This window comes from Dendropsophus ebraccatus, chromosome 5 (genome assembly GCF_027789765.1).
Source record: "Dendropsophus ebraccatus isolate aDenEbr1 chromosome 5, aDenEbr1.pat, whole genome shotgun sequence".
NCBI lineage: Eukaryota > Metazoa > Chordata > Amphibia > Anura > Hylidae > Dendropsophus > Dendropsophus ebraccatus.
This window is the reverse complement of record NC_091458.1, coordinates 50,963,716-50,985,634: the sequence shown is the minus strand read 5'-3', so window position 1 is coordinate 50,985,634 and position 21,919 is coordinate 50,963,716. Positions and strand designations below refer to the sequence as shown.

The following is a 21,919-nucleotide window of genomic DNA, read 5'->3' as shown; positions in this document are numbered from 1 at the left end:
GAATGATGTTACCCTAGGCATAGACAAGATATACCAGGTGACATTTATCAGCTATGCAGGAGAATAGGAGAGAGTGACACCAAGTGGTGAAAGTGCAAAATAGCAGCTTTCATCCCAGAGTGTGACACCTTACATAAGTACCATGCGACAGGTGACATAGAAACGTAGTTTCTGGGACACTATAACTAGCCTCTACCAGTTTATTTAAAAAAAATGTGTGCGCCCTATCATTTTGAGCAGTTCTTAGTTTCACTGAATATAATATCACATCCTGTGACTGCAAACTCTGCAATCTTTTTTAATAGCAGCATAGCTCTCTTGCTTTTTCCTAGTTTATAATCATTAAAGCAAAGCTTCATCTATCACTTTTTTTCTGCTGGCATTTCTGTCATGGAACAAAAACAGTTTGATTAGAATAGGTCTGAGAGCAGCTCCAGGGGATGCCGGACTAGACGACACCCTGTGAGCTCTTTCTATATTTAACAGGAGAAGAAATTGCATGAAAGCTATGGTCACACACAGTAAAATAATACCAAAATGGGGCTGTAATTTTGAGTGTAAATTAAACCATGTGAGGTGCAAGAAAACATCTGTTTTTGCAAAAATAGGTTGTATAAAATGAAAATGTTCATTATTTATACACCCATTGGCTATGTACACGTGCTGTTTTTTCCTTTCCGTTTATTTTTTTAAAAGACATCTATCATTCTGAGTTCAAAATGGCGTCAGCCATTTCGCGTTTTGGATGCCCGTCATTACAATGACAGCCTCTTGAACAGGATTCTAGTTTGGGTGGACTGATTACCCTTTGGGTGTGTCTTTAATTGAGAAGTCCATTGAATTTTATAGTAAAGATGGTGAAAGGACGGTGAAAAAAAAGGACAGTTATCTGTTAGCTGTTCGTTATTTAATACACTTTTTAAAGAACGAGTGTGAACTTAGCCATATTCAGTTACAGCCATTTTTCTCTACTGTGTTTGCTCTGATGATCGATTCTTCATAGACTTCAATAGACCTTATTTTTACAGGGAAACTGTAAACTGTATCCCCGCCTATTAGTGGTATTAGATGGGCAGAGTGCTTCCTGATTCAAGCATTCAAGCAACTAGATCGTCCTTGGTAAATGAGGCTATTACATGGCTCAGTTATGGTGCGGGTAGAGACACATAAACGATTGCTGGATCGAACATGTGGCCCTTAACTTGTATAATTTGTATAATTTACATAACTTGTATAACATATAAATGTTACCCAGGGCAACGCACCCCACAAGCTAGGATTTTTTTTACCATGTTAAAACAATGGGATCAGTCACTAAACAAGTGCCTTCTTGTTCACTGACTGACCACTGGGTGCTTATCAGCCTGTTCATCCAATTATTGCCCTTTGTAATAGGGTCTTAACTGTAGAATCATAAATTTCATCTAAATAAAGACTTACAGACCTTATCAACTCCTAATGTTTTCCAACAGCCTCCCGTCCCGTCTTGGCCAGTGATTGGCTCAGCGGCCTGTCACTTCAAAGACCATTTCAAAAGTTCCAGTGGCGGCTGCGGGCAGAGGGTATGTATAATGTTTTTTTGTTTTTTATTGCACATTCATCAACCGTTGGCCGCCCATCACTATTACATGTACCTGATTTTTAGACAGGATTAAGTGACACGATCAGCCAATGATTGTTTTTATTAGATGATTGTTGTCGCTATCTCTCAGATAGCCCTCAGAGAAGAGCAAAGCTAAACAATTCATTCCTCGCCCCCTGCAGGAAATGGGCTCCTTTGTGAGTCTATGGAGACTGTCTTCTGTAGTGAGATCACAATGAACCAGAGAGTTAATTGCTTACCTAAATGCTTCTCTTGGTTCTTTCTAATGATTGGTGGGGTTCTAAACACTCAGACCAACCAATCCAAAGTTCTTTTCAAAGTGACAGGGACCCTTTAATTTTAAAGTAAAGTAAAAGAATATCTACTAGCCAAATGATATACGTAATGTACTTTTTTCAAATTAGATCCCACTTGGCAGACTGGGAAGGTGGCCAGAGAGGCCATGTTTATTTTGAGTACTCTGAGACAATGAGGTAAATAAAAGAACAAAGTACAAAGCTGAACTGAAAGCAACATCACCACAGCCGCATTATGACTCTGGTTTTTAAGCTATAAACGATTTCAGAAAATCTATAAAATCTTATGACCTAACCATATAAAAATAATTCCATTAGCCAAATAATGTATATAGTAGGGCTCAGTATTGCAGTTATAATTAATTTAGGATCTGTGTAAATTCCCTAGCAGGAACAAAGAGGTGGTGTATCCCTCGCCTGTTTCTATTTCCCATAATGTAGATGCTACTGGGAATTGAATGTGAGCTGACGGTGAAGAGTACAATCCTGTCCTGCAGACAAAGCATTCTCACATGTACACTAATTGCCCATTAAAGCATCAACACTGCTTCAATAATGACAACAGCTTTAACAGTGTTAAATGAAGGATGAGAAAGTGATAAAAATGTTAAGGAATTAAGTAATGCAAGACTGACTCACGTGGGCTCCTTAGGACATAAAATGCATTTCCATCTTGCAGGTCCAGATGGCTACAGGGACCCATGTCAATTAATTGAGTTATCTTCAACTTTCTATATATATCTCCAGTATTATCATGGATATAAGTTATGGATCTAAATCTATATAGGATACTGTAATTGGAAAATTACCATGGAGGACTAGAGGAGAATGTGTTCACAAGGATTAACTCGAAATACTAGTTAACTTCTTTGGATATCACCGCTCTGAATGCCCGACAACTGGTGTAATCTCGACCCAGTTGGGGAAAAGATTTAGTATAATCGGTAATTTTTTTCTTTTAAACCTTTACTCATTTTGGGCTAAGGAGTCCAGTGGGCAGTCCGACTCCATTAGTAAATGTTCATACAGAGATGTCAGATGGCTGTCAATTCTGTTGACTTATTTCCCACAAAACTTTACATAAATTGGCTTAGCATCTTCTGCTGTATGACTTTCAGGTGTTTATAACAGTTAATATTAAAGGGGAACTACGGGAAGGAGTTTAAATATATGCCCAGGATAGGTCATTTAAATAAAGTGCACTTACCTCCTCGGCTCCCACAGCGCCAGCGGTATCTTACCGATCTGTCCCTCTGTTCGGATGCTTCCGGGACCTTGTATTGTGATGTTGCATTGTGTTATGATGTTGTAGGCCTGCTCAGCCAATCAGCATCTGCACTGCAGCAGGTTCCCACTCCAGTTGCTGAACGGCTGGGTGCACCTGAAACATCACGGCCCCAAGAAGCAGCCAAACTGTTGGAGGAATCTGTAAGATACCCATTTAATGTCCATGCTTAAAGAAGCAGTTCACTTTTTTTTTTTTTCGGCCCCCCCGGGTAGCCGCTGACATGTATACTTACAGAAGATGATCGGTGTCCCGTTCCCGTCGGTCAGTTCCCGTCCCGCGATGCCGTTCAAATTGGGCGCTCTCACTTCCGCCGGCGCTGTGACTCCTCTTCTCGGCCTTGTAATTTGAATGCCGGAAGTCACGCGCTTCCATAGCGAATACATGGAAGCGAGTGACTTCCGGCGTATAATCACTGGTCAGAGAAGAGGACTCGTAGCAGCCGGCGGACGTGGGCGCGCCCGATTTGAACGGCACCGCAGGACGGGAACTGACCGACGGGAACGGGACACCGATCATCTTCTGTAAGTATATATGACAGCGGCTACCCGGGGGGGCGAAAAAAAAAAAAAGTGAACTGCTTCTTTAAGATAGGTTATCATTGTGTGATCAGAAGACCACTGCTGCTTCCACCCATGAGCAGAGCAAAAGAGATGCTCACTGCAGGATCCAACATAGTGTCTGTGCTGCAGCCATGTAGGAAAGGGGCATGTTATTGAAGGGGAGGGCTATGGGCAACTTTGCAATTTTGTTTTCTATCTAATGATTAACAGTCAGATAAAGAACACATAAAGCATAAATCTGTCTGGCCTAAATAGCTACATTTTCCTTTTGATCTTGAGCGGCTATGAGAATAGATCAGCATTTGCCAGATAGGAAAAAAGGAAAAGTGCATTGCCATCATTTGTAGGGACTGCAGAGCCTGTCCAGCACTGGTATCTACCAATATATGGATACTATATAGGAGCCTATTGGTCTTAGTATAGTATAGTATATGATTTTATTCAGTAACAATATGATGATAATTGCAGTGGTAATGGTGTAATAATATTATTTGTCCACTGTATACTAGTATTACATTCATTGTCTGTAGCTTGAACTCCACCAATTCACAGTCAGGCGGATTGTGAAGACCATTATTACCCCTCCCAGGGGTGGTTGACTAATAATGATCGTGCCAAGAGCAAGGCATATAGTAGTGCACTAAGTAGCAAAGAAACCCAAGATAGCCTCTAAGCAAACGAGTCTCTCACGAGCTAATGTGAATGTTCATGAGTCCATCTTCAGGAGAACACTGGACAACATTGCTTTGTATAACAGGATTGCAAGGGGAAAATCGCTGCTTACCCCCCAAAAAAAACAGTGCTACCATCTGCACTTTGCTAAAGATCACCTGAACAAGCCAAAATATTGAAGCTATGGAACCAAAATAGATCTTTTTAGGTTGAAATAAGTTGTGTTATGTTTATAAGAAATGAAAACTCTGCATTCTAGCATAAATATCATCTGTGAAGCATGCTGCATCTGGACCAGGACGGCCTGTTATCATTGATGGATGGATGAACTTTCATACCAGCAAATTCTAAAGGAAAATGTTAGGACATCTGTCCGTGAGCTGAATCTCAAGAGAACATGGGTCATGCAGCAAGACAACTACCTTACAGGGGTATTCTGGGAAAAATTAACTTTTCCCCTATCCACAGGATAGGGAAAATGTAGGAGATCACGAGGGGTCTGACCACTGAACCCCCTGGCGATCTCCATATCGGAATGAATAGAGCCGCAGGTCACGTGCCGACCCAGGGCTCTGTTCATAACAGAGGCGGCAGGATCTGATACTGAGATTCCCGGGGGGTGGGGGGGATTCAGGGGTTGGACCCCCCGTGGTCTCCTACTTTTCCCCCATACTGTGGATAGGAGAAAAATTAATTTTTCCTTGAATACCCCTTTAAGCACACAAGTCATTCTAAGTTTGGTTAAAGAAGCATGAAATTAAAGTTTTGGAATGGCCAAGTAAAAGACCTGCCCTTAATGAAATCGAGGAGTTGTAGAAGGGCCTGAAGTAAGCAGTTCATGGGGGTAAACCAATCTACATAAAGTTGAAGCTGTTTTACATGAGGGAATGGGGTAAAATCCCTCCAAGTTGACAGTTACTAAAAATGTTTAGGTGTAGTGATTCTGTGAAGGGTTGTCATACCAGATACTGAAAGCAAAGGTTAAATACTTTTGCCATTTGAAGACATGGGGTAAGATTTTTATTTTTTTCCCCTTTCAATAAATAAATGATCAAGTCCACTATTTTCTATTCATTTGATTGATTTGTTTCCCTTTCTGCACTTTTATGACTTCTGGAGAAAATCTAGTTTCAGGTCATATTCATGCAGAAATATAGAAATAGAGGTCACAAACTTTCAAGCACCATGGTAACTCCATTTACTGGACTAGTCATCATACAGACTACCATATGAATTGGTTGCTAAGCAGCCCTGGAGAACATGGGGATGTGAGCCGTTAGAATAGAAAGATTCTGTAAGGACTTATTAATTCATTACTTATGGATTGGTTCTTGGGATATATGGGATATTGTACACACTACTGTAAGAGGGCATTCACACTTTCCATAATTATAGTCTGTGCGTGGACCTGACTTTGGAACGCATTGCATCCTTCATCATCAATGATGACAATGCCGTGACACAGCTGTGTAAATGCCACCTAAATCAGAGTGACTATTAGACTCCTACATACCTCCATTGCTAGGAGGAAGAACTCAACATTTTAATATTCATCAAGTCCTTTATATTATAGTTCTAAAGCCCAGCTGGAAATTAACTCTCAAAATGATACCCTGATAAATACAGCAGTATGGAACTTTGATAAAGTATCTCCCTTAGTTGTCAATGTATAAATTCTTGACGCTAAAGTTTTCAATGTTGCTAAGCAGCCAAATCAGTTTCTCAAATGCACTTCATCAAGAAGCTCTGACTCCTAACAATAAGCTCTGAGTCACTTCTCTATGAAATTAATTGATGAAAGCATTTTACTGTGAGTCAGGCAAAGTGCTGAATTCCTCAAGCACACCAACATTTCCAAATTCATATTTCTCATAGTGCTGTGGAAGCTGACCCAGTGTATGCTATGGCGGAATATGAAAAACCAGTGGGGGAGATGGATTTCAAAGATTTTATGGTGTAAAATGTTTGGTAATCTAGTTCCTGGTAGGCGTAGTAGTCAGGACAGTTGACTATCATAGTCCCTTTGGTAGAGTTATGGCCCTATTACATGGGCCGATTATCGTGCGAAAAATCGTTATATCGTTCGAATTTAAACAATAACCGTTCTGTGTAATTGCAGGCAACGATCGAAAAATCGTTCGTGTGCCGTTGATCGTTCATTTAGATCTGAACCTTAAATTATTGTTTATCGTTCGCTAATCGTTCACTGTAATTCCACATTCGTTCGCTCAAGTTCCGCATTTGGTCACTAATCGTTCAGTGAAATTGCACATTGTCCATTGTTTGGCTGGGATCAGAAGGAATAACGATCACAATAACGATCGTAGTAACGACTATTGTTCTGTGTAATATGGTGAACAATTTCAGTTTAACAATAAACAATCTTGTTTGCGATCGTTTATCGTTAGTAATTAATCATTAAAAATCGCTCCATGTAATAGGACCCTTAATTAGGATGTCACTTGTGACTCTATAGGTGACTGGCCGTGTATGCCCCTTGTGAAACCACAGAGCGTTTGTCAAATAAGTTGTCCCCATAGTGTGACATGCAGGAATTAGACATCTGGACTACTTTACATAAAACAACTTGAACCTTTGCAGACAGTTTCTATTGTTAAAATCCAGGGAATTACTTCTATTTTCTATTACAGAACAGGGTTTTGAATTTACAATTATTGAAACAAATGATAGGAGCTTCCCTTTATTGGTCAAACTATAAAGGGAACCCTGACTCCTTGATGGAGTGTGACTTGGCCCTAGTGCCATACAGCTGCTTGGCACAGCTCTTCAACACTGTGCCTGGCAGACTCAGGTGGGGCGGCAAGTTAAAAATATTGTTAATCGTACATCCTGACACTTGGTAACTAGGCATGGGGGCAAAGCTGTAGGGGCATGTAGTCATGCTTTATTGGCAACTTAAGGGCTGGGAACTTAATGCAAAGCCCAGTGCTCAGGCTGCCAATCAAGAGTGAGTGGCTGGGAAAAGGGTGGAGGCTGTGTGACTACATGCCCCTACGGCTTTGCCCCCATGCTTAACTACCAAGCGCTGAACGGACACTGGTGAAATTAATTGGATAGCCGCCATTTAATGGCAAATAATTGCTGTTATTTTAAAACAGCCACTATTGTTTCAAAATAACAGCCATTATTTACCGTTAAATGGCATCCATCCACTCAATTTCACCAGTGTGTGAACATAGCCTTTCTGTGTTTTCAGTACACTCCTGTTTTGGTTGCAAAATACTGACCAAAAATATTGTGTGGGAACATAGCCTTAACTTGCTTTTGTAGATTGCACAGTGAAGTGGAAATGTTCCTAGGAAATGATATACAGTGTCTGACTTTATTGCATAGACCACAATCATCCAAAATTTACCTTTGGCCCTGTCCCTAGTGCACATAAATTTCTCCAGATTTTCTGAATCATTCAATGATATTATGTGCTGCAGATTAATGGATAGTCAAAGTCTTCACAGTTTTATGCTGAGGAACATTTTTCTGAAATTGTCCCACAATTTAGATGCATTTTTTGCATTCACCCATCTTTTCTTCTAAGAGACTATACCTCTCTAGCATGATTTGTCATATCCAGTCATGTGACTTAGTTACAAATTACTCCTACTTTACTTACTTTTCTAGCCTTTGGTTGCTTCTGCCCCATTTTTTTGAGATGCATTGCTTTCAAGTTCATTTCATTTCATTTTTTATGACATGGTAAATTTTCATACTTTCAACATCTGATATCCGTTCTATGTTCTGTTGTTAATACAATATGGGTCTATGAGATTTCCCAACTTCAGTGTCCCAACTTTTTTGGAATTGGGGTTGTAGAAACCCTCTATGACACAGCAATCCCAAAGATGTGCTCGTCATGGATGTCTATTAGTCCTTTTGCTTTACCATAAAATGCACAACAATGTTTAATGGGAATCTGTTATGTTCAAGAAGCAGTCTTACCTGCCTGCATTTTACAGAGTGGAAGTAGCTGAGTAGATTAATACAGTATATAGCATTACGAGAAACAATTCTGCATAATTTGTATTTCATTCATTGAAATCTTTGTTGTTGCCAGGCTTAGAAGTCCAATGGGCAGTCTTATCAGTGATGGACAGCTATCGTTGTATGCATATACTTATACAGGGGAAGAACTTGGTAATAAATCATGATGACAACAGAAGGTATTTATACAGACAGCATAGCAATACCAATTAATCCCAAGGAGTGAAATTACTATTGATTTCAGAAAAGCAGCACGTAAACCAATAAGAGATTACAAAATCTGGACTTTTGCCCTGTGTGGACTTTTACCAGCCCAGGCACCTTCACTTTGGAATAAATACCAAATACTAGATATAACTATCCTGAAAGCTACTTTGAAGAGAAGTCCCCAGCAGAAAATCTACCCCTAGAAATGGACCAATGTCATTGTACCCTGAAGCCTCTGGAACACACGGAACCATGAAAGTGCATGTGAGGTTAGCAGCACATACTGTATGATGGCAATTATACAGGTATATTGAATGCAATTGATGACACAGGTACTCATCTGTTATCAGTGGCCCCAAAACCATTATTCCACATTTGTTTTAGATATACTTTTGGTGTAAGGGGTATAAACACCTTTGCACTTTTCATTGTTGGTTTGCAACTTTCAAAACTGTCTTCAATACAAATGTCATATTACTTAGCTGCTACTCAAAAAAAAAAACAAGATAAAATGTAAAGGCTAAATTCCTGAATTTATAATGTTAGACATAGTAAAAAGGATAGTTACACTTTAGCTCATAAAGTAGACAGGGGGAGAGAAACCTTGGAGGACAGCTCACACAGGCTAGAGAAAGGAGGAGGGCACACATAAGGTAGTTTGCCATGGAGAATCATATAGGCTATGTCTAAGTATAGAAAACAGACCTCACACAGCAGCCCCAAACACAAGAAGTTCTGTGCAACGGGACTGGCTCTTTTTATATGTTTTCTGCCAGGCTGAGCACATTAAAAATGCCCCTTTAAGTGAGATTACCACTCTCAGGACTCCTTAGCGCAGAATGAGCCAGGATTTCCATTAAGTTACACAAATTTTGTACAAAACACTCAAAACATGTTAATTTGCATGATGATGGTAGCTCGGTCAGGATTGTAATTGTGACTGTTCCCCTTGAAGCCCATATAGATGTCCTTCTTTAGGCTAATTGGTATGTTAAGAAGTTATTTATGAAGCCTTATTAGCTCTGTATTGAGTCATCTTGTGTATCAGTTTGTAGTGATTTGTTTTTACTTTGACACTTTTTTTTAGTTTTCTGTTGATCAGTGTCGAAAATCCTAATTAACTCCACTCCACAGTTGTTACACAGTAAAACATGAAAGCATCCACTTATGCTTAGTTTACAAATACTGCAGTGTTGTGTTCAGAAATTTGGAGCTATATAGTAACCACTGTGTCTTCTTTTATCCCTGTCTTCTTTTATCCTAACATGTCTTTTTTTTAATCCTAATTTTAATTTTGCTTTAATTCCTCCAAAGTCAGCAAGACACACCATGACTGGGCTCTCGGGAGCAATTTCACAAATCTTGGCATATGGTGAAAGCATTTTATGGCCTCTCATTTCTCGGCATGTCCGTCCACTTACCCATTTTCTTGAGCACTGCTTGAACTTTTTTGATGACAAGGATATGCTTGAATTTCAATTTTGTTTGAAGTTGGTCATGGAGATGAACACACAGTTATTGTGCGGCTTTAACAGTCAATGTGCCCTATGGAAGAAACCTAAATTATAAAATGAGTTAATTGGCTCATTATTTAGACTTTTGTTGGTATTGATTAGGTGCAGGGTTTTACTACAAATGGAATAAGTTTACAATATGGTTGCCTTGTATTATTTGTTTTTACTGCATTTTCAATGGAAAATTAAAAGTGTTGAAAAGAGTTGTATCATGAAGAAAATAAGTGTTCTGGTTAAAAGACAAAAAGGTATCAGTGTACAATACAAATTATACGGGTACCCCAACAGGCTCATCTCTGGGATGCTCATGACTAGAGTTGATCGATCCTCGGGAAATCCTAGGTTCGATCAAACTTGAACATTCACGAACCTGTCGCATTTGATTGCTGATGGTTTCCGGGTCCATGGGGAAGGAGGAGACTGCCCGGGTACCGCCTGGAATTCCAAGATTCAGCCTATTACCTAGGCTCAATCCCAAAATTCCAGGCGGTACCCGGGCAGTCTCCTCCTTCCCCACGGACCGGTAAGGCATCAGCAATCAAATGCAACAGGTTCATGAATGTTCAAGTTCGATCGAACCTTGGATTTCCCAAGGTTCGATCAACTCTACTCATGACCACCACAGATTTCATTACTAACCACTTAAAGAAGAACTATGGTCAACATAAAATATCTAGTTTTCTTATAACCTTGTAACCCTGATTCCAATGTTGTTTTTAATTTACCATACCCCTCCATTCCTGATATATAGGGATTTGACTATTTGGTTGACTGTATGCCCTTTTCTATGAGTTACTGGGAACTTTCAAACATACTAGACACATAGGGCCACATGTATCATCCTGCGAACGGATGATTTTCCGCGGAAAGTGCCGATTTGCGTATTTTTTTATACGCAAATGGCCGATTTGCGAATAAAATATTCGCAAATCGCCACTTTCCGCCGAGTACGCAAGGGGGGCGGAAAGGGGGCGTGTAGTGGGCAGAACGGAGGGTGCGGACTCAGAGTCTGCGCGATTTACCATCCGTTCTGCCCAAATATACGCCGAAAACCTACTCCAGTCCTCAGCTGGCGTAGGTTTTCGGCGGTGCGCACCGGCGCGCACGGGATTTATGTAGAGGCAGTCCGCCTCTACATAATTCTCCGTAGAGCCGGAGCTGCGGGGGCATTTTTAAGTCCGGCGTAAAAAACGACGGACTTAATAAATGCCCCCCATAGGGTGTGAATATGATACTGAGGGGAAGTTATTCAATTTAGGACTGTAATTATAAGGCTAAAGGGTTATGAATCAGGGTCACACTCCCATAGGCTTAGAATTCACCCCCTTTTTGGAATAAAGTTCCCAACAATCTGGAAATTCAATGAATAGTACAGATAGTCAATCAAAAAGTAAAATCCAAATATCTCTGTAAGGCTATGTTCACACTACGTAATTTTTATGTAAAGAACAGACGCCAATTCAATTGCAGTCAGCGTCCATTCTTTACTGCAGGGTAGCATAGCATTGCATTGCTGCCCTCTGTGTTCACACAGCGTTATGTTAATACAGTGTGCTGTGTGGTGTTACAGGTAGAGAATGCAGTGCGCTGTGTGGTGTTACAGGTAGAGAATACAGCGCGCTGTGTGGTGTTACAGGTAGAGAATACAGCGCTGTGTGGTGTTACAGGTAGAGAATACAGCGCGCTGTGTGGGGTTACAGGTAGAGAATACAGCGTGCTGTGTGGTGTTACAGGTAGAGAATGCAGTGCGCTGTGTGGTGTTACAGGTAGAGAATACAGTGTGCTGTGTGGTGTTACAGGTAGAGAATACAGCTAGCTGTGTGGTGTTACTGGTAGTAACTGTGTGCTGTGTGATGTTACAGGTAGAGAATACAGTGTGCTGTGTGGTGTTACAGGTAGAGAATACAGCGCTGTGTGGTGTTACAGGTAGAGAATACAGTGTGCTGTGTGATGTTACAGGTAGAGAATACAGCGTGCTGTGTGATGTTACAGGTAGAGAATACAGCGCGCGGTGTGGTGTTAAAGGTAGAGAATACACTATGCTGTGTGGTGTTACAGGTAGAGAATACAGCGTGCTCTGCAGTGTTACGGGTAGAGAATACAGTGTGCTGTGTGGTCATTGTGTGTGTCATTGCAGTACTGCAGCGTATTCACAAAAATGATGCAGTAACACAAGTAAATGATGCTAAATGGCAGAGAGGATCAGAGCCTTATTGTGGGGCTCAACTTCAAAGATAAAAGATGCTTGATCATAATATGTGGTTGGAAATGAAAAGAAAAAAATAATCAAAAAGTTCTTTACTGTATTCCAAAATCAGTGTTACAGATAGAGAATACAGTGTGCTGTGTGGTGTTACAGGTAGAGAATACAGCGTGCTGTGTTGTATTACAGGTAGAGAATACAGTGTGCTGTGTGGTGTTACAGGTAGAGAATACAGTGCGCTGTCTGGTGTTACAGGTAGAGAATACAGTGTGCTGTGTGGTGTTACAGGTAGAGAATACAGTGTGCTGTGTGGTGTTACAGGTAGAGAATACAGTGTGCTGTGTGGTATTACAGGTAGAGAATACAGTGCGCTGTGTGGTGTTACAGGTAGAGAATGCAGTGTACTGTGTGGTGTTACAGGTAGAGAATACAGCGCTGTGTGGTGTTACAGGTAGAGAATACAGTATGCTGTGTGGTGTTACAGGTAGAGAATACAGCGTGCTGTGTGGTGTTACAGGTAGAGAATACAGCGTGCTGTCTGGTGTTACAGGTAGAGAATACAGCGTGCTGTGTGGTGTTACAGGTAGAGAATACAGTGTGCTGTGTGGTTTTACAGGTAGAGAATACAGCGTGCTATGTGGTGTTACAGGTAGAGAATACAGTGTGCTGTGTGGTTTTACAGGTAGAGAATACAGCGTGCTGTGTGGTGTTATGGGTAGAGAATACAGCGCGCTGTGTGGTGTTACAGGTAGAGAATACAGTGTGCTGTGTGGTGTTACAGGTAGAGAATACAGTGTGCTGTGTGGTGTTACAGGTAGAGAATACAGCGTGCTGTGTGGTGTTACAGGTAGAGAATACAGCATGCTGTGTGGTGTTACAGGTAGAGAATACAGTGTGCTGTGTGGTGTTACAGGTAGAGAATACAGCGTGCTGTGTGGTGTTACAGGTAGAGAATACAGTGTGCTGTGTGGTGTTACAGGTAGAGAATACAGTGCTGTGTGGTGTTACAGGTAAAGAATACAGTGCTGTGTGGTGTTACAGGTAGAGAATACAGCGTGCTGTGTGGTGTTACAGGTAGAGAATACAGCGCGCGGTGTGGTGTTACAGGTAGAGAATACAGTGTGCTGTGTGGTGTTACAGGTAGAGAATACAGCGTGCTCTGTAGTGTTACGGGTAGAGAATACAGTGTGCTGTGTGGTCATTGTGTGTGTCATTGCAGTACTGCAGCGTATTCACAAAAATGATGCAGTAACACAAGTAAATGATGCTAAAAGGCAGAGAGGATCAGAGCCTTATTGTGGGGCTCAACTTCAAAGATAAAAGATGCTTGATCATAATATGTGGTTGGAAATGAAAAGAAAAAAAAATCTAAAAGTTCTTTACTTTATTCCAAAATCAGTGTTACAGATAGATAATACAGTATGCTGTGTGGTGTTGCAGGTAGAGAATACAGTGTGCTGTGTGGTGTTACAGGTAGAGAATACAGCGTGCTGTGTGGTGTTACAGGTAGAGAATACAGTGTGCTGTGTGGTGTTACAGGTAGAGAATACAGTGTGCTGTGTGGTGTTACAGGTATAGAATACAGCGTGCTGTGTGGTGTTACAGGTAGTAACTGTGTGCTGTGTGGTGTTACAGGTAGAGAATACAGCGTGCTGTGTGGTGTTACAGGTAGAGAATACAGTGTGCTGTGTGGTGTTAAAGGTAGAGAATACAGTGTGCTGTGTGGTGTTACAGGTAGAGAATACAGTGCTGTGTGGTGTTACAGGTAGAGAATACAGTGTGCTGTGTGGTGTTACAGGTAGAGAATACAGTGTGCTGTGTGGTGTCATCATTATACAGTACTACCCACTCTTAATGTACTGTCCAGACCCTGGTGAACAGTATACAAAGAGAGGGAGGGGGAATCCTGTATGATACAGTACCCCCCCCCCCCCATACACTCCATGTACTGTTCAGGGCTTGGTGCCCATATATGCAGATGGGTGGGGGTTCTTTATGGGCACCAGGCTCTGAACAGTACATGAAGAAGGGGGTACTGTATCATACAGGATCCCCTCTCCCCTCTCTGTATACTGTTCACTAGGGCCTCAAGGTTACATTGGGGAAGGGTTTGGCGATCACCCAGCTTTCCCAGCATCTTGCAGGCAGTATAATAGGGTCATCCAGCTTGCCCAGCATCTTGTAGGCAGTATAATGGGGTCCAGCTTACCCAGCCCATACTTAGTATGATTTTGTTCACCCAGCTTTCCCAGGATCCTGTACTCAGTATGATGGAGGTCACCCAGCTTTCCCAGGATCCTGTACTCAGTATGATGGAGGTCACCCAGCTTTCCAAGGATCGTGTATGGGTTGGGGAGCTGAAAAGCAGGTACAGTTAGGAACCTGGGAAAGCTGGATAACACTTTCTGATGCAAGGGTAATATGCTGGGGGCCAAATACTGGGTCTATAATATGCGAGGACCCTGATACTGGGGTCTGTAGTGCTCACTCTGTATTGTCCCAATTTTAAAGTCTGTAAAATGAGAACAATATAAAAAAAATTTTGCCCCTCCCCCCCAAAAAGCCACAAACCACACCCCTAATAGGCCACACCCACAAACCACACCTGGAAAAAGTGTGTGTGTGTGTGTGTGTGTGTGGGGAGGGGGGGGGGGTCCAACATTCAATGTGCCTAGGGCAGCATAAACTACAAATACAGGCCTGTGTGCTGTGTGGTGTTACAGGTAGAGAATACAGTGCTGTGTGGTGTTACAGGTAGAGAATACAGTGTGCTGTGGTGTTACAGGTAGAGAATACAGTGCTGTGTGGTGTTACAGGTAGAGAATACAGCGTGCTGTGTGGTGTTACAGGTAGAGAATACAGTGTGCTGTTTGGTGTTACAGGTAGAGAATACAGCGTGCTCTGTAGTGTTACGGGTAGAAAATACAGTATGCTGTATGGTGTTACAGGTAGAGAATACAGCGTGCTGTGCGGTGTTACAGGTAGAGAATACAGCGTGCTGTGTGGTGTTACAGGTAAAGAATACAGTGTGCTGTGCGGTGTTACAGGTAGAGAATACAGCATGCTGTGTTGTGTTACAGGTAGAGAATACAGTATGCTGTGTGGTGTTACAGGTAGAGAATACAGTGCTGTGTGGTGTTACAGGTAGAGAATACAGCCTGCTGTGTGGTGTTACAGGTAGAGAATACAGCCTGCTGTGTGGTTTTACAGGTAGAGAATACAGTGTGCTATGTGGTGTTACAGGTAGAGAATACAGCTTGCTGTGTGGTGTTACAGGTAGAGAATACAGTGTGCTGTGTGGTGTTACAGGTAGAGAATACAGTGTGCTGTGTGGTGTTACAGGTAGAGAATACAGTGTGCTGTGTGGTGTTACAGGTAGAGAATACAGTGTGCTGTGTGGTGTTACAGGTAGAGAATACAGTGCTGTGTGGTGTTACAGGTAGAGAATACAGTGTGCTGTGTGGTGTTACAGGTAGAGAATACAGTGCTGTGTGGTGTTACAGGTAGAGAATACAGCGTGCTGTGTGGTGTTACAGGTAGAGAATACAGTGTGCTGTTTGGTGTTACAGGTAGAGAATACAGCGTGCTCTGTAGTGTTACGGGTAGAAAATACAGTATGCTGTATGGTGTTACAGGTAGAGAATACAGCGTGCTGTGCGGTGTTACAGGTAGAGAATACAGCGTGCTGTGTGGTGTTACAGGTAAAGAATACAGTGTGCTGTGCGGTGTAACAGGTAGAGAATACAGTGTGCTGTGTGGTGTTACAGGTAGAGAATACAGTGTGCTGTGTGGTGTTACAGGTAGAGAATACAGTGTGCTGTGTGGTGTTACAGGTAGAGAATACAGTGCTGTGTGGTGTTACAGGTAGAGAATACAGTGTGCTGTGTGGTGTTACAGGTAGAGAATACAGTGCTGTGTGGTGTTACAGATAGAGAATACAGTGTGCTGTGTGGTGTTACAGGTAGAGAATACAGTGTGCTGTGTGGTGTTACAGGTAGAGAATACAGTATGCTGTGTGGTGTTACAGGTAGAGAATACAGCGTGCTGTGTGGTGTTACAGGTAGAGAATACAGTGCTCTGTGTGGTGTTACAGGTAGAGAATAAAGCGTGCTGTGTGGTGTTACAGGTGGAGAATACAGCGTGCTGTGCGGTGTTACAGGTAGAGAATACAAAGCTGTGTGGGGTTACAGGTAGTAACAGTGTGCTGTGTGGGTGGAACAATATTGAAATGATAAAGTACTGCAAGTAATTCAGTAACACAATGAATGTAATGTGTGAACACAGCCTACATGTTCTGCAATAGATTTGGGTGGGGAATGTGCAGGGTGGGGGACTGTGATGAACAGGTGAGGGAAAGCATTGCATTCTGGAACCTGTACTGCATTCTGGAAACTGATCAACCAGGAAGTACAGAAACACAAAACAGAACAAAAAACCCCAATACAAATTTTTGGAAGTTTCAAATGCTATATACTTCTGCAGAAGTTTCATTTTTTTAACCTCTACCTGGAGTTCCCCTTTAATGGCAAATAATTGCTGTTATTTTAAAACAATGGCCGTTGTTTTGAAATAACAGCCGGTATTTGCCATTAAATGGCGGCCATCCACTCAATTTAACAGTGTGTGAACATAGCCTTTCTGATCAAAATACGGAGCAAAAATACTGTGTGGGAACATAGCCTATTACTGGATAGGCCTTTTAATACTTTTTTCACATTTCCCTCCGTTATATTTTGATATAATACTTTTATATATTATTTTTTTTAAAGTGTGAAAAATGCACATTTATCTCTTCCTTTGTCCCTTCATTTTATCCAGCTACATGGAATTATCTCATACAGTACATTAACAGAATGGGATTATAAGAAATTAGAAAGATACATCTTTAGGTCATGTTCACACATGTCAAGAACATTGGCTGTTGTTTGACACAGCCGTCTCAAACAATGGCCAATGTCTGAGATGTGCACCCAGCTCATACTGCAGTATCAGCCGCATGAACATCACTTTATTTGAATTGGAATGGGGGCACATTCGGTTGTGTCCACCCTCCAATTTGCCTTAGCCCACAATGTAAAGTAAGTCCGGGAGCCATACTTTACACTGTGAGTACAGGTTATCTTGTAGAGCCACTGTTTAATGAATAGTGGCCGCACAAAATAGACCAGTTATTTTATGCGGCTGCTGAGAACACTGGCCATAGTGCATACACTACGGTCGTTGTTCAATACACTCTTATGTAATGGCACACCGTCAATAAACAGCGGCCGTTGTTGCAACTTGCAATAAAAGCCGTTGTTTATTGTAAAAATACAATGTGTTAACATGGCCTTAGTTTTTTTTTTTTTAAAAAGGTGCCAATCTTGATTAGTTTGTTTGCGAGCCTGTTCCACTTTATTCAGACAAAACACAAGGGAGTAGAATTTGGAATTTGAGGAAGAAAAAGGAGATAATAACCTTGAGTTCGTTCACAGCTACAGGACTACATCCCCCATAATGCCATCTGTCTCGCTATCATGACTGGCGCTGAAACTTGCAATTCAGGATAGTCTATGCAATGATCTTATTACAGACACTCCAGAAGAAATGTGTGCACATGTATACTAGTAATAATAAAAGCACATAGCTTACAATGGCTAAGGGAGTTTTAGATAGCAGCTTAGTATCATTGCCCTGCAGTTATAATGCACAGTTGTACAATATGATTGCTCCTTTTTCTTCATCAAATTCCGAATTGAGACATTTATACTTCCTTGTGTTTTGTGTGAATAAAATGGAAAATCAGTGGAACATGGTTGTAAACAAGCTAATCTGGCTCCAATTGTTATTGAAAGATTATGAATAAAAAATCCTCAATAAAATGCCGACTAGAAAAAATATCTATGTACCAGTAAGTGACCTTGCTATCTTTCTATGGCATCCCCAGAGGATAGGAACAGTGCATCAAAGAAGTGATTGTATTTCATGGCCTTTCTGTCATAAAGCTTCATTTGTGTTATGGAGTTAGAGAGGCAAAGCTTTACTCCATCCAATAAACACCCTTCCTTTACATGTTTCATGCCATCTGTTATGCCCATGATATAGTGTATTTAGCCTATAAAGGACCTAGAACAAATGGAAGAAACCAACAACCTCTACACCTTTTATAGCAAACCTTATAGTGTATATTAATACTGCTGTTCTCTTTATAGTGCTAATAGATTTATTAGGAGTGTGCAGATATATAGGGACATAATGATAACATTGGTGACCACCAGCTGACCAGAAGTAATGGCTTCACTTACAATGTGATTGTTTGTTCTTCCAATGTTAATGCTATAAGGGTGCCCTTATATTGGTCATTCATGCCAAGAACAGTCCAGGGCACCTTAAGTTATCATAACAATATGAACAGTTTCAGTGGAGGTTTGGTTAGCTGTTGGGGACAGTTCACATGGAGTAAAACTGGCAGAATTCCGCAACGAAACTCTCCGCCACAGAATCCCGCCAGCCTCCGTGTCAAATTGGCAGTCTAAGGGAGGGCTCGTGCCTCCTCTCTACGTATGGAAGAATTGACATGTCAATTCTTTTGAGCACAGAGGCACGGAGAGAGGAGCCGCGCAAGCCCTCCCATAGACTGCCAGTATGACACAGAGGCTGGCGGGATTCTGCGACGGAGAGTTTCGGTGCGCAATTCCTGCAGTGTGAATTAGCCCTTATAAAGAAAAGCCCAGCCTTTAAATCCCATTGCTTGGGTCCTTGTTCTGTGAGCCGGAGCTGGGAGTCATAAAATAAGAGCAATGTCTTTTCTGTTGGACCCAGCAGAGTTTGCATTTCTAATGTGTATGGCCAATGTAAGTAAACTGTATGAATACTAAATTGTAGTTTTATCATTTCACCATTATATTAAGTGTTTACACCCATGGCGGTGTATTTAGCACTGCCAAAGGATTAGCATAATCCTCCGTACATGTATGGTGCTGTGATGCCGCAGGCTTTGGAACTGAGCCTGAACATGCAGCAATGGATGTCAACTGTATATCACAGCCAGAAGTGGATCCAGGATTAAAACCTGGAGGTGGCGGAAAACATCATTGTACGATGTGAGCTGAATCCATGTCCAATGTCGGGATCCAGGACCTACAGCATTGCACAATGCATACTGAACAATGTCGGGATCCAGGACTTACAGCATTGCACAATGCACACTGAACAGTGTCGGGATTCAGGACCTACAGCTAAAGAGAAGCCATGTAGTGAGGAAGTATAAAATTTACCTCTGAAATTTGTATTTCCTGGAGTCCGTAGGCAGCACACGAATGGGTTAATGGATTCCTGTTGACCCAGACACAGAAGGGTTAATCTAGCAATAAACACATCAATAGATTAATAAGCTGGACCTGGTGATCCCCCTATAAGAGCGTGAAAGAACACACCAACACTTGTATTGTATGCAGCAATAATATTTTAATGGGGCGGGGGGTATATTGTGCTGCCTACGGACTCCAGGAAATACAAATTTCAGAGGTAAATTTTATACTTCCTGGTCGTCCTCGGCAGCACACGAATGGGACATTCAAAGCAATATAGAAAAGAAGGGTTGGGAATTACGAATTAATTGCTCTTTGGAAAACGCTCCTGCCAAAGGCTGACCCTTCTGATGCTGAGAAGTCTAAGTGGTAGTGCTTGAAAAACGTGGAAGCAGATGTCCAGGTCGCAGCTTTACAGATTTGTTCCAAGGGAACATGGCATTTTTCGGCCCAGGAAGTTGCAGTCGATCTTGTGGAGTGCACTCTGATGGTAAGTGGTGACTGTAGGCCTTCTGAAGAGTAACAAAATTTAATCAGGTCTTTAATCCACCGAGCTAGAGATGGCTTGCTAACTTTACTGCCTTTGTGTTCCCCTTGGAATAGAATGAATAAGGCTTCATATTTCCTGAAAGAAGCGGTTCTTTCCAGGTAAGTAGAAAGCGATCTCTTGATGTCCAATAGACTGAGGGATGCATCTTGACCTTCTTCTACCACTGGTAGGATTATTTCCTGGTTGATATTTGTAGTAGATGGAACCTTCGGGAGAAATCCTGGCATTGTTCTTAAGACTACTCTGTCCGGAAGCAATCTCAGGTAAGGTTCTTTGCAGGACAGTGCATGCAGTTCGCTTATTCTTTTAGCGGACGTGATAGCGATCAAGAATGACGTTTTCAGAGACAGCCACTTTAGATCACAAGTATCAAGGGGTTCAAAAGGTTCTTTCACCAGACTCTTTAAGACTATTGAGAGATCCCAGGATGAAACTGGATTATGGAAGTTATGAAATCCCTCCTGCAGAAACTGTAGAACCGATGGAACATCTCTGATGTTCTTACGATTGTCTTCACACCAAGTTGTATATAGGCGCCACACCCTAGAATACACTTTAAGAGTACTTGGTTTGCGAGATGCCATTAGAGTTTGGATGACCTCCTTAGAAAGACCTTTATTTTCTAGAGATAGTCTGTCAAATTCCAGGGTGTGCCAGGGGAACAGCAATATGGGTAAGACATGACAACTTATGTTATCTGTTTATGATACATGACTTTATGGGGCTGGCGGCAATCTTATGTGTGATGTTTACAGGTTCCATTGGTGTCCAGTGACTTGTTAGTATATGCACTTATGCACTTATAACATATAGACTTACTGGGACCTCTGTTTTCTGAATTTGTAGTTATCCGATGCCCTTTTAGTGTCACAATACATTTATGTTTGCAATACATTTTTCAAATAGTCTTATGACCCATATTTATTCTGATCCCCTGGACCTATGTACTGTTATCATTTTTTCCCCTCATTTTTTATGTATGATATTTCTGCTTTACATGATTTTATTAATAAAGTAATTTTTTGGAATTAAGGAAAGTAAGCTCAAGTGGCGTTTTTTGGTAAATTATGGTAGTTTTGAGTTTTTCCAGTTACATTTGGGATAATTGATATGTGGGATAGATTGTTTGGCACATGCAATTTATATGGTATTTTACCGCAATCTGGAACTATATTTGTATTAACAAATTCCATGCTGTCAGATGGAGGCTGGAAAGATTGGGATGGTACGACCCTCCTTGTTGCAAGAGATCTGGTTGTTGAGGCAGTTTCCAACACTCTCCTCTCGATAAACTCCACACGAGTGGAAACCAAGCCCTTCGAGACCAGTAGCGGATGATCACTATTGCTCTCACTTTCTCGTCCCGTATTTTCCTTAGGACTCTTGGAATTAATGGGATTGGGGGAAAGGCATACACAAACATCCCCTTCCAAGGGATCGAGAGTCCGTCCACCGCAAAGGGCTGATATGTTCTGGAGAGGGAGCAGAACTTTTGCAGCTTCGTGTTGTCTCGGTTGGCCATCACATCCAGATCCGGTTGTCCCCATCTGACTACTAACTGATGGAAGATTGAGGGCTTCAACTCCCACTTCACTGGGAGAATTGACTTCCTGCTGAGCCAGTCTGCCTGTGTGTTCAGGGCTCCTTTGATATGTACGGCTGATAATGAGAGGAGATTGTCCTCGGCCCACCTCATCAGGCGACTGCATTCCTTCTGCAAGGTGATGGATCTTGTTCC

General features: G+C 41.7%; 1 protein-coding gene across 1 annotated transcript in view; it reads left to right on the top strand.

Moving 5' to 3' along the window:
- The first annotated feature begins 8,765 nt into the window (after positions 1-8,765).
- ASIC1 (acid sensing ion channel subunit 1) overlaps positions 8,766-21,919 on the top strand; it is a 266,367-nt gene continuing 253,213 nt past the window's right edge. The window contains exon 1 of the mRNA XM_069970157.1: positions 8,766-8,894. Coding sequence (XP_069826258.1) covers positions 8,839-8,894 — 56 coding nt within the window. The 5' untranslated portion in view covers positions 8,766-8,838. The remainder of the gene's footprint in view (positions 8,895-21,919) is intronic.